This window comes from Balaenoptera acutorostrata, chromosome 10, assembly GCF_949987535.1.
Source record: "Balaenoptera acutorostrata chromosome 10, mBalAcu1.1, whole genome shotgun sequence".
In the NCBI taxonomy this organism is placed as follows: Eukaryota; Metazoa; Chordata; class Mammalia; order Artiodactyla; family Balaenopteridae; genus Balaenoptera; species Balaenoptera acutorostrata.
This window is the reverse complement of record NC_080073.1, coordinates 78,529,887-78,543,437: the sequence shown is the minus strand read 5'-3', so window position 1 is coordinate 78,543,437 and position 13,551 is coordinate 78,529,887. Positions and strand designations below refer to the sequence as shown.

The following is a 13,551-nucleotide window of genomic DNA, read 5'->3' as shown; positions in this document are numbered from 1 at the left end:
ATTTCTGAAAACTTATTCCCCAATAATTATGTCTGTGTTTTTCTTTTGAGCTCTTACCAACAGCATTCATGTCTTTGTGAAATATCACACTTAAATCTTACTTATCTCTGAAGTTAAGCATTATAAACTGAAAGAACAGGTCTCTTATTACTAAGGCCAAATTATACACTCAAGTCATTCAAATGTCAAACCAAATGTCATTCAAAAGTTTCAAATTCTCCAATACACCAACAGGCCGACTGCCAAAAAATCACAGTTTATTTAGAAGAAGAACTAAACTTCAAGCTTATTACGTGCAATCTATTAAACTGAGCATTTTTTTCCATGAGAAAATATACTTGTCATTTAATTACAGTAAATTATCGCTAATTAAATATCTAATACAAAACTAATCAGATAAGGCCAAAAATGGTTTATTTACCATTAAAAAACCCTAAAATAGTTCAATTCCTTACATAACAATTTTAACTGCATAATACTTTAAAAATATTTTCATATATACTCTCGTCAGATTCACAAAAACCCTTAATATTTACATTCTAAAATTGCATTTCCCAGCTGGTAACCACCAGCCACAGGTGACTACAGAGCATGTGAATTATGGCTAGTCCAAACTAAGATGTTTTTTATATATGTAAAATACACACCAGATTCCAAAAACAGAAAAAAATGTATACTAATTAATAAGTTTTTATACTGAACATGTTGAAATAATGTATTTTCTTTAAAACAACATACCCATAATATTAAAATTAATTTCACCTTTGCTGTATTTTTCAACATGGCTATAGAAAAATTTTAACTATATATGTAATTTATCAATTTAGTATGCCTCAAAGACCATATGTATACTTGCTTCATGATACCCATTTAATATCGTATAATTTTACAGTTCAACAACATTGTTCAAGTTATTTTAAACAAACTTTCTGGAGCAAATTAAGTCTTTATGCCTAAATTTATTTAACAGGATAAACTGGAGAATCATAAAGATCTGTCTCATATGCAAAATAAGTAATTTCCCCTTTATTTATTAGAAGTATGTAACATCAATGTAACATACACAGAGTAGTCAATCTGCAGATCCACCTGGCAAGATGTTTAATATCCCAGATTACTGATTCTCTACTAAAGGGACTTAAGAGTCTCAATGAGTCATACAGAAAGGGTTAAAGAGTTCACAGTTGACCCTTGAACAACGTGGGGGTTAGGGGCGCCAACCCTCCTCACAGTTGAAAATTCAAATATAATTTACAGTCGGCCGTTTGGACGGGCGGTTCTGCATTCACAAATTCAACCAACCACAGATCCTATAGTGCTATGGTATTTACTACTGAAAAAAATCCACATATAAGTGGACCTGCGAAGTTTAAACCTGTGTTGTCCAATGGTCAACTGTACTTGTAAAAAGAAAGTTAGACCTCATCCACCCGAATTACTCCAAATTAAAACATTACTGAATCACAGACTTAGTGGACACACAGCAAGCTCCCAATTTTCTGCTAGTTACGAAGAGTGTTAAATTCTTTTAATAGAATAAAATAAGTGATGGGGTCTGTGACATCCATAAGTTCAGGGCAAGTAAGGTTATTACATAGGAAAAAAAGAATAACAAAGGAATTTTTATTTAGGCTTTAAACTGAGATTTAATCATAAGTTCAGTTGGGTTGTATAGAATACAAAGAATACAAGAAATTTAGGAAATTTTTGTGGGAAAGAGGTTATCTTGAAATTTAAAGTATAGCCTTTACGTTTCCATTTGACATTCATTCTGAAAATTCTGAACTCTCAACAGATTTATTTTCATCATTTAAGGTAATTTTTAAAATTTTTATTGGAGTATAGTTGATTTACAAAGTTGTGTTAGTTTCTGCTGTACTAAGGTAATTTTTTTAACTGCTTCATAAAATGTGTTTGATAAGAATGGTCTAATTAGTAAGTTAGTAAAAATAGAGTCTTCATCTTAAATAGCTTGCACACACACGTACATATGCACACACATACACACACCCCAAAAGAGCAAGGCAAAATACTCAACAGGGTACATTCTGCTGCAGCAGAGCAGGAGTTTTAATTAAAGTCTAATAAAAAACTTTGATAGTAAAACACATTTCTAACTAATTAAAGTGTAACAAAGAATTAGAATAAAAAAACATGCAGAAGAATATACATTTGAAAGACCAACTTTAAATATGTTTCCTAAAAACATTACACGCTACTTTAGCCAAGACTGTATGGTCTCAATTTTACAAATATATGAACTTCTATACTTATAATCCAAAACAAACAATTTGGTACTTGATTATTAGGATAATCATGATAAATACATATACTCTAGGAATGGTACTCTTATAGTTAATAAAGTCAGTCTAGATGTTAGGTAAAGTTCTGGCCTCCTCAGTACTGGGGCACTGATAGACACTAAGAAGGTTAGGACACTTTTAATATTTCAGGTAAAAGGATCTTGAAGATACCAGTTCAAATGAAGGTGTGCTTTACTCTAAAGACAGTACCAGGAGTAGAGAAAAAAATATCTTGGCTACTGCCAAGTACTCACTATGTCATTGGTCAAACTTAGAGATGAACAAATCCTATTTGCCTTCCAACGCAGGAATCTATATCCTGATCTTCCTTATACTTCTCTTATTACATTTTAACATTTCTTACACTGGAATATATTTTCTTAATGTACTATGGTCCCTTTTTTATTTGGATTTCTAATGACTCACATGTTAAGTTTTATTCCTATCATGTTAATTCTTATTCCTATCACAACACTCTTAGCCAGCCCAACACTCCGATGACACTCATCAACAACTGTAGGTAAGGAGACATGGGAGCATTTACATCAGAATCTCCTGTGTGAAATTTTTAAAAATCCAGATGATTCTAATAATATGCCCAACCCCCAACACTGTTGTAAACTACCTGAGGCACCAAAACTAATATTTGTCCTAATTCTCCTAGCACCTAGCATGGCATTAATCACATTCCTCACATTAAGGCAAATACTTCTTGATTAATCTCTCATCCGAAGCTCCTTTCCTTGACAATGTGACCTTGTGATAGAACCTTTCTCTTAATGTTGGTGGTAACTGTTATTGTTACCATACTTAAAGTATTTTTCTCCTAGAAACTCCTAGTGATTAGATGCCACACAGTCACCCTCTGAGAATTACCTGGACACTGAATCATTAAAAAGAACCTGAGGGACCTTCCCTGATGGCGCAGTGGTTAATAATACACCTGCCAATGCAGGGGACACGGGTTTGAGCCCTGGTCCAGGAAGATCCCACATGCCGCAGAGCAACTAAGCCCATGCGCCACAACTACTGAGCCTACACGCCACAACTACTGAAGCCCATGCACCTAGAGCCTGTGCTCTGTAACAAGAGAAGCCACCTCAATGAGAAGCCCGCGCACAGCAACAAAGAGTAGCCCCTGCTCGCCGTAACTAGAGAAAGCCCACGCGCAGGAACGAAGACCCAACGCAGCCAAAAATAAATAAAATTAAAAAAGAACCTGAGCTATGTGGCACTAAAATAGATATGGGAATTCAGGATCCCATGTTAGTCATCTCTGGTTTGCAAATTAGTGGAGAAACAGTATGTGATCATGATGGAAAGTTGAATAAAGTATACAAAATTTTAAAGATTAAAAATGCAAGTCTAAAAAAAAAAAAAATGCAAGTCTACCGGAGGCACTGAAAGGAATGATGTGGTATAAAGAGGTTCTAGGAAAGAAAGAGTCCATAACATGGCCATATGTGACACTAGGTCAACATTTTAGGCTAGATATCAATTTAGAATAATGAATTTTTAAAAAGCAGAGTTTCTTATTAGAATAAAAGCTCCTTTAAGTACAAACGACCAATAAATACACTTTCAGTTGAAAGAAAAGAGTAAGTATGAGGATAGAACATCCAGGCAACTGAGGTCTTCAGAAACTATCAAACAAAAACCAAAAAACAAAAAAGAGGTAAAGTCAAATTTAGTCCAAAGGAGGAAACATTTAGGAGCCCAGAAAGAAAATACCGAACTCACTTGGTAACTCACTTGGGCTAAAACCAAGGTTAGAACTGAAAAGTGAAAGTACAGCACAGGGACTTCCCTGGTGGCGCAGTGGTTAAGAATCCACCTGCCAATGCAGGGGACAGGGGTTCGAGCCCTGGTCCAGGAAGATCCCACATGCCACAGAGCAACTTAAGCCCGTGCACCCATGCACTACAGCTACTGAAGCCCGTGTACTCTAGAGCCCGTGCTCCGCAACAAGAGAAGCCACCGCAATGAGAAGCCTGTGCACCAAAACAAAGCGAGCAGCAACGAAGATGCAAGGAGGCAGGGAGGCAAGGAGGCAGGGAGGCAGGGAGGCAGGGAACAACTAGTCTGAACATCTATCTAACATAAATCTAAAAGCTGTGGGTAGTATGGTGTGGGGAGAGTATGAGGGAGGACTGAAAAGGGCAGGTATACTCTACAAAAAACGAACAAACAAAAAAACAACTAAGAAAGCTCTCTCTAATAACCAGCCTAATAACTAGCCTAACACCACTTCAGTGAAATTGTTCAGGGATCAACAATTAGTAGTACTTTCAAGTTTCTTATGCCTTACTTGCCCATTTATTATTATATTGGCAGTTATGACTATATAACACTGTTAAGGATGGTGCGAATGTTTCTGAAACAGAAGGGTATGCTGAAACTTTGTAATCTGCTTTGCCTTGGGTGTGAAAGAAGAACAGGTGAAAAAGAAATAGCTGCAAAGAGCAGATGTATCAAATCCCTGAGACCAAATAAACAGAGGGAGCGCTAGACTGTAAGCAAGAAATATCCTCAAGCATTGAGGCAGAGAATCTCCTTTCACTCCAGTTACCCAGGACCACTTGTAACACACATACAGATCCAGCTACCGATGCAGTGCCAAGCAGAAAATATATAAGATCTACAGCTTAGGATCTCAGTGTCTTGTCAATATTACTGCTTGCCACATCCTAAACAATTCCAATAACCAAGCTCACTTTTGTTCCTGGGAACAAATAGCTACCTTGTATCTCTCATAAGAAATCTGGACCCTGTCCGGTTCTGCTTCCCGGTTCCTAGGTCTTCAAGGCCTACTGCTAAAACCCATTTCCTCCCTTTTCCAAGATGCCAGCCTGAACCTCTACCTAGTACCTGCTACCCACCACCATCCCACTCCCACACCAACCTGGCCAACTCCACCTGTCTGCACACTGTCTTTTGCTACTCTTAACCCTCATGCTGAGAGGCTAACTATAGTACCTCCATCCAGATTTCCCAGGCCAGTGTTCTGGCCTCTCCATCTAGAAAGAACTAATCCTGCTTGAGGTAAACCTGCCTAGTAGTTGGATATCAAATTCTACCAAGTCACAGATCCATCATGATGATTACCAATTTACCTAAATTTCAATCACATCATATTAGGTTTTATTCCCTCTTTCTTTTCTGAACACAAACTCTGAAAACTCTCAGATCTTTCACAACTTGCACCAGTTTACCTAGGAACTGCTTCTGCAGCTGTCCTATTCTCACACAAATCAAGAATCATTACACCTTTCTTTGCCTATCTTCAACCTCTTGACATGACACCACTTTTTAAATACATTAGAAAACGGTATCATACTTAAAATACACTTAATAGAGGAGAATATTCCATGACACAGGAGAGGAGGGAAAAAAAAATGACAGACTGGATGACTTATAAATAAAAATTTGAAGGTATTTTCAATTGGCAATATGGAATGAACCGAATATTCATTCAATATGGAATGAAAAGCACTTCATGCTTTTTTTAACTTTCTTATCTTAAATGCCTTAAAATTTAGATCATCTTATTAAGTGAATAAGACATCATTTTACTTTGCTAACCCCTCATTTAAGAGAGATGTATGGCAAACTTCAGGCTAATTTCTATAGGAAAATATAAAATATTAAGAATGTGAATTTTCACCCTAAATGTGATTTTATGGAATTATAACTATTCAAAATTTGAAACACTTAGAAAAATCTGATCACAAGTGCTTACTAATTAAGGAATACAACTGAGTATTAGATTTGCTAGTGATCCAACTTTGTTTCTTTTTTAAATTAATTTATTTTTTGGCTGCGTTGGGTCTTCGTTGCTGTGCATGGACTTTCTCTAGTTGCAGTGAGCGGGGGCTTCTCATTGCGGTGTCTTCTCTTGTTGTGAAGACACGGACTCTAGGCTCGCGGGCTTCGGTCGTCGTGGCACGCAGGCTCAGTAGTTGTGGCGCGCACGCTCAGTACTTGTGGCGCACGGGCTTAGTTGCTCCGCGGCATGTGGGATCTTCCTGGACCAGGGCTCAAACCCGTGTCCCCTGCATTGGCAGATGGATTCTTAACCACTGCACCACCAGGGAAGTCCAATCCAACTTTGAAACAAAAATTTCCTAATATTCCTCTTTCATGCTCAGGATTAGTTTAATTGAAGTAAATCCTGAAATTGAAAGGTAAGCTGCCAGGAGGCAATTTCCAGTTGCCACTACTTATTTGTATGAATCACAATTTTATCCAAAGAGTGAATCAAAGAAAAGAAATAAATCACTGTATTACAGAAGTACACATATTATATCTAAACCAAGTATATATTTCTGCCCATTAACTGCCTCATAATTTAAACATGTTGACTTATTATATGTGAGGTGGTAAAAAATAATTTAAACTAAAAAGTTCATAACCTTATCTAAAATTAAGAGAAATTCAATCCTTAAAATCTGCTTACTTTTTCAGAAATAAAAATTTATATATAGTAACACTTCGTGCCATTTGCTTTCTGTCTTATTCCACTCCAAAATGTAGATCTGTACTTTTGGAATAAGAAATATAAGTATTGCCTTTCCATCTTTTTCAAGCTCTCCCCAATTCTTCCACACGGAAGGCCTCAAATTTCCTTATGATAAGCATTCTTCCACATTTAATAAATGCAGAAACTAAAAACAGTGCTTTAGTTTAAGATAAAATTCAAATAAGTCTCTACTAACACTCATCCCACTTAGTTTTTCCTAAACTACTAAACTCACTACCAATAATGAACTTTCTCACACAGTATACCGAATTTTGAAAGTTATCTTCCTGTTTCTGCACTGGTACAAAATCATCTCATCCCGCTGGTCCCTCAAAGACAATATCATGCTTCTAACAAAGGTCAAACATTGAGAATTCTTTTTTCAAGTTGGTGCAAGATTTAGGGAAATTCATTTGAAAATGAAAATAATAGCAACCAACATTGGCACTGTTCTAAGCACTTTACAAGTATTAACTCATTCAATCCTCCTAACAACCTATAAGGTTGATAGTTTTATCCCATTTATAGATTAAGAAACTGAAGCTCAGTCACAACAGCTAGTAGGTAGAAGAGCCAGGATCTGACCTTAAACTGTCCCAGTTCAAAGCCCAAGCACGCTCTTAACTCTCTAGCTGTATGTACCACCTAAATGTTAAGAACCATCACTTAATAGGTATCCAAGTTATTTCGAAACGAAGAAATTAAAGATTTTTCATTTCGTGATGAACCAGATAAAATACCATGTAAATATTTTAAGCTATCGTCTTAAATCATAAGAAATAAAGACTTCTGACAGCAAAACCAAGTATGTTAGATTAATATTAAAGAAAAAACTCCCTTTAAATGATTTTGATAATTTTATTATGAATACATGACCAATAAATTTAAAGTACACATTCATATGACAATATCTGACAAATACCTCACAAAAATTAATTGCAAATGCACCCAAGTAATCAACCTTTAAAACACATTTCTGGGTAGTCAAGTTGAGAGTGTACAAACATCACGCTTTACCGAGATAATCCGGCAACTCATCTAACTAGAACACAGCAAAGTCACTGAGAAAAGGCCTCCGAACCATCAAAATAAATACTCCAATGTCCATGTATTGATACTCACTTTTCTCAAAAGAGGATCTCACAACTAAATAAGGGTCAACTCATTTTTACCCTTAGGCAGAATTACAAATTTGATTTCCGGAGGAAAAAATGGCGTAGAAAAATGACCAGTGGGAAGGTGAAGGGGGACACTGATCACAGTGACAAGCACATCCAATAGAGAAGCAGGAAAATGCTTACTTAATAACTTCAAAATGCAAAGAAATCTGATCTACAGTCCTATATACAATCCAACAGATCCTCAAGGCACCACGGTTAACTGATGGTCACAAATGATGACCCTGGGTCATCAAAAGATTTAATTATATTCTGCATCCTACTTAAAGCAGAAAAGAATACCATATTTAATTTTAGTATGATTTTCACTCAAAGTCGTTTTATAATTTGAAGCTTAGAGGACAAACCCTCAATTACCCAGTAAGCTCAACTAATAAATTAGAAAGAAATTAATTGGAAAGTTCCAAATAGCAAAGGTTTCACTGTTTCTAAGTTTAAGAGCACTATGTGTACAAAAGTTAACCTGAAAGCAAAAGGGAGACAGGAGAGCACAGAAGTAGAAAGTCTAAGAAAACACAGAAGAGCTAGGCGACTGTCTATAAACGCTATCTTTAAGGCATTTCCCACAAAACAATGTGTGGGCAGTAGGTGCCACATCAGCAGTACTCTGTATTTGTCCTGCTCCTAAATCATTTGTTAGTTTCATGAATTATTAATTTCAGTTAATAGTCTGTTGAGATGAAGCAGTACCAACTCTTTCCTCAACTGCAAGAAGTGATAGCGTCCTTCTGATTGCTCTACAAAACCAACACTGGGATTACTCTTACAGAGCATGCATATGCCTTACGCGGGCACACATTTGATTTAAAAAAAAAAAAAAAGTTCTCTTTTAAACTGCTTTTCATTTTTAAAGGATTCAGGGAGATAGTGCCTAGCCCACACCGAACTTTGTTATCAAAAAAATTGTTACACTCCACAAAACTCCCTTTCAAACGAGGCTGCAACACATTCTTTCTTTGGAGCCAGAGCTCCAAACAAAAACTTTAAAGCACATAGTAAATAACATATAAGGCCTTGTACTTTTCTCCCCTTTTAGCGAGGAAGTCTAACTCCAAACAGGAAACTGCTTCTCAAAGGATTCAACGCAGAAATCCTACCAAACGCCAATCCAGTTCTCAGGAAGAGATTTAATATTTAAGTGCCAACACACTTGCCCAGGTAGAAACGGGGTAAATACTCAAGCTTCCCTGCCCTTGAGGCACCCCTTGGAAGTTTTAGCAGGGAAAAAAAAAAATTGCCTTTTCTAACGAACAAACTACAAAATGCTTTAAAAGGCCAATCTATACAAAGGTTCGCAGAAGATAAAGAAGTTGAAAGTGCTAGTTTGTCAAGTTTTTCGATCACCCTCCCCCATCCCACCAGGATCGGGGAGGAAAGAAGGGGCTAAGGAAGAAGGGAGGTTCGGGGCTGAGCGGAGCTAGGCGCGGGGCGAGGTGATCGGGCGCCCCCCCCCCTCATCCCCTCACCTTTCCCGGGACCAGGAAAAGAGGCAGAGAGGAAAGCACGAGATGGAGCACCTCTCTGCCAGAAGAGCAAGGTGGAAGGCAGGGCGAGGAGGGGCGGCGGGGAGCGAGCCGTGTGGCCGCGCAGGGGCCGACCCCCGCCCCCTCCCCGCCGAGATCGAGAAGGGGAACCGCCTCCCCGATTCGGGAGCGTCCTCGAGTCCCTTACCCATGCTGGGGGCTCCCGCGGGGAGCAGCCCGGCACCCGCCGCTCCTCCTCCGGCTGCTCGCGCGGCCGCTCCGGCGGCAGGAGGCGGGCCCTCCGGTCGGCTCTAGCCCGGCTGAGCTCAGGCGGGGCAAGAAGGCGCCTCCATCCGCCCGCGGCGTTCCCCGGCCAGTCCCGTCCGCGCCGGCTGGAGCGCCCTCCCCCGCCCGCCCAGCCGGCGGCTTCCCCACCCCCGGTCGCTCCCGCCACGGGGTGGGACCTGCTGGTTCGTCGTGGCCGCCGGCTCCAACCCGGAGCGCCAGCCCAGCCCCGGAGCCCGCCCCCCCGCCGCTCCCTCGGCGCCTGCAGTCCTTTAACGTGACGCCAAAGACTGAGGTGGAGACCGGGACAGAGGCCGGGAAGGTGCCGGGAGCTGGGCCGGGAGCAGGAAAATCTCGCGAGAATCCACGGTCCTCCCTGCCCCGCCCCCGCCGCGTTCCGGCTCACCGCCTGCCCCCCGGCGGCTGCCAGGTGCGGTGACGTCATGGCCAGGGGTCGCTCGCCGCCCGCGTCCAGGTGCGCGGAGCGGATGGGGGAGCCGTGCAGCACAGCTGCGACCAGTCCTCCGCCCTGAAGTTCGAAGCGGCTGGGACAGGCGTGTTGCGTGGTTTGTCACTTCAGATGGATACAAAGAGTTTTTGCTGATAGGCAAATTGAGCTTGGGTTGCCCCACTTTGCAGTGTTGCTGCAGCAGGCTTTGGGGGACCTAAAAGAAAAGACGCCGCGAGAGAGAGATGCAAGAGGACAGAAGTAGAGAGAAAAACCGCTTGCTTTCGAACTTTAGAGGTCCAGCTGCAACCAGAACCCGCGGTTTACCTTGCAAAGTTCCGCATGAATCAGAAGCATTTCTTAGTCGGAAAAAAATCTTAGGCACAGAGTAAATTCTATTTTACAGGATTAAATTATTGGGTTCCTTTAGTCTCTGTCCGCCGAAGAGCACTTTCTAAATCCCTTTCCTCTTTCGAAAGTATAGTTTAAATTGTTACCTGATGGGGAGGGGAGAGCAGGTCGGGATAGTCATGATTTGAGAGATTGCCTGGCATTTTTTTCTAGCCTGAATATGAAAAAGAGCATAGGATTATTGTAATCAGATATGACACTTTCTTAGAGTTAGAAATATATATAATTAATTCAGCCAGGGACTTCCGTGGCGGTCCAGTGGTTAAGACTCTGTGCTTCCATTGCAGGGGCCATGGGTTCCATCCCCGGTGGGGGAACTAATAACCCACATGCCAAACAGCTCAAAAAGAAGAAAAAAAAAAAAAGTTCAGCCAACTCTTTTCCTCTACTGTTGAAGCAAACCCAGTTCCTGGACAGATGCGTGTGAGAGCAACATTTGTTGGTGCTTTTTAAAGCAATTTTGTCATTTAATTCTCACAATCATCCAGGCAAACCCGGGTTTCTGAAACTCAGCACAGCCATTTATTTCTTGTGGGACTTTGGATAAGTTAACCTCGCTGGATTTCAGTTTCTCGAGTCTGTGGAAAGAAATCTTTATAGTGCAAAGCACAGTGTCTGGCACATAGTAGCAACTTTGTAAATATCCATTTCCACTATCTCCTATAGGCCTGCATTTGCCATCCTTTAATCTTTTATTTGTAAAAAGATTACATAGGGTACCTTTTTAACAAGACTTGTCAGTTACAATCAGAGACCAAAAAGGAAAAAAGAAAAAAATTTAATATGCACACCCAAAAAGATGTACATATTGGCTGTGTTGTACTGAAACCATGAAACATATTGTGACTTTTTTCAGTCAACAAATATTTATTGAGTATTATGTTAATTGTCCCCTTCCAAGCAAACAAATAAACAAACCAAAAAAGCTGAAGTCCCACCCTTACCCTCAAAGATTTTGAATTCTAACCAGAAAGTGAGACATGAACAGATAGTTTATTAACAGTATGAGGTAGAGAGAGTCAAATTCCTGAGAATTTAAAGGAAAATTACTATGGGCAAGGCAAGCTTCAGGGGGAAGGTATAAATTGAACTAAAGCGTGGAGGAAGGCAATAATTTCAACCTGGAGGAATCCTAGAAGTAAGGAGTGAAAGTGGAAATGCAAACGGAATATCCCTGAAATCTGTCTGGCTCCTGCAACCCAGAAGAAAGCAAACGATTTAAACTTTGAAGGAATGAGGCTGATGGGAGGCAAAAGAGGATTCATGGAAGGAGATAAAGAAAAATATAAGATATTGGAAGAGAACTAAATACCTTGGTCTCTAGGATCCTAGATATTTTAAGAAGAAAGGCCAATGAATAGAAATGAAGAGAGGGTAAGGAAAACAAACAGAAGGAGGGAAAAAAGAACTCTGGATTTGACAATAAGGTTACCTTTGAAAGTAAAATTTCAGAATATACGTGACAGAATGTGTAATATATATAGCTGCATATATTCAGAATATATAGAATAGAAAAGTTAAAAGTTAGTTAAAGGTTTCAGTGACTAAATGAGCGATAAAGAAGTGAGGCCACAAGTAGATAAGGTGAACATATTATTTTAACCCGAAGTCAGGTCACATAATCTGACAAGATAAAGTGTCTATCAGTACAATCAGTTATAGCCTAGAAATCTCAGGATCTGTATTATTTCCACCATAAACCATGTATTTTAGAAGTTTGAAAATTAAAATAAGCAAAATCACTTTGCAAATTCAGAGGGCGATACCCCATTGAGGTGACGTTGACATACTGGATCATAAAAGAAATTGGAAAGATCAGGGAATAGGATAATAAGAAAGGTTGAGAAAACTGAACTAAAGCTAGGAAGTAATCACAATCCCGGAGTTAATGCTGTCTTCCAGAGGTGAAGACAAAGGAAATCCCAGTGGAAGAATGAAATCTAGAAATGTATTTTTTAAACTTACAAAATGGTATGTGAAACTATGTTCTAAATTTGTGAGTACTGAGCAAATGTTAGCTATTAAATACTCCATGGAGCTCATTTCATCTTATAAGTCTTACCCCCTCAATGAGGCCTTCAAAGTGTGGCACTATGTTTTATACATTTTTATGTAACTAGCACATTGCTCAGCTCAAAACACTGCTTTCCTCAGTAGTAACTATTAGTTGGATGATAAAAAAATATGGTGAGATGATAATCTCATCATATATTTAGATTTAACCTCAAATTCCTTTCAGCTAAGAACAAATTACCTTTTCTTTTAGTCTTTATTTCCTTTATCTTATAATGAATTAGGTTTTATTTATCCATCTATCCTCACCCTTCTTTGTATTCTAAGACAAATGAACTAATACCATTATTTTTTTCTTTTATTTTTTTTTGGCCACACCATGCGGCTTGTGGGATCTTAGTTCCCTGACCAGGGATCGAACCCAGGCCCTTGGCAGTGAGAGTGCTGAGTCCTAACCACTGGACCGCCAGGGAAGTCCTGAACTAGTACCATTCTAATCACTCACTTTCTTTTTTTTTCTGCTGAATATTGATCTGGTATGAAAGAGAATATTACAATTTCTGTGAGAATGACATAATTTCCACCAATCTAATTCATTCTAAATTGCCATCATGTCTTCCTAATGTTTTCTTAGGAATTTATCAGAAGATATCTATATTGAAAAAACCATCTACCTTCTTTCCTTCTGGTGAAAACTATTCTAACCAGGAAGATTATTCTAAAGAAAATTAAATATTAACTTGATTGTGTTATTTTTTAAAACACTGATTTAGCTCAAATCTTAGAGGCAACTAATTCTTTTCTTTATTTTCAGTTCCACAGAGCTAGATTTTCTAGCCAGCATTCTTATTGTTATTTTGTTTTGCCTTGGCTAGTTTGTTGTATACTTAAGCACAAATTACATCAATGTATAACCTGAATTTTTAAAAAT

General features: G+C 39.1%; 1 protein-coding gene across 3 annotated transcripts in view; it reads right to left on the bottom strand.

Annotated features, from left to right (window-relative positions):
- Nucleotides 1–10,022, bottom strand: part of CD2AP (CD2 associated protein) — a 113,692-nt gene extending 103,670 nt beyond the window's left edge. The window contains exon 1 of one of the 3 annotated variants that reach the window (XM_057555136.1): nucleotides 9,672–10,022. In XM_057555136.1, the coding sequence (XP_057411119.1) occupies nucleotides 9,672–9,675 (4 nt within the window). In that variant the 5' untranslated portion in view covers nucleotides 9,676–10,022. The remainder of the gene's footprint in view (nucleotides 1–9,671) is intronic. The other 2 variants (XM_057555134.1, XM_057555135.1) reach the window with 2 other exon arrangements.
- Between the last annotated feature and the right edge of the window lie 3,529 nt (nucleotides 10,023–13,551).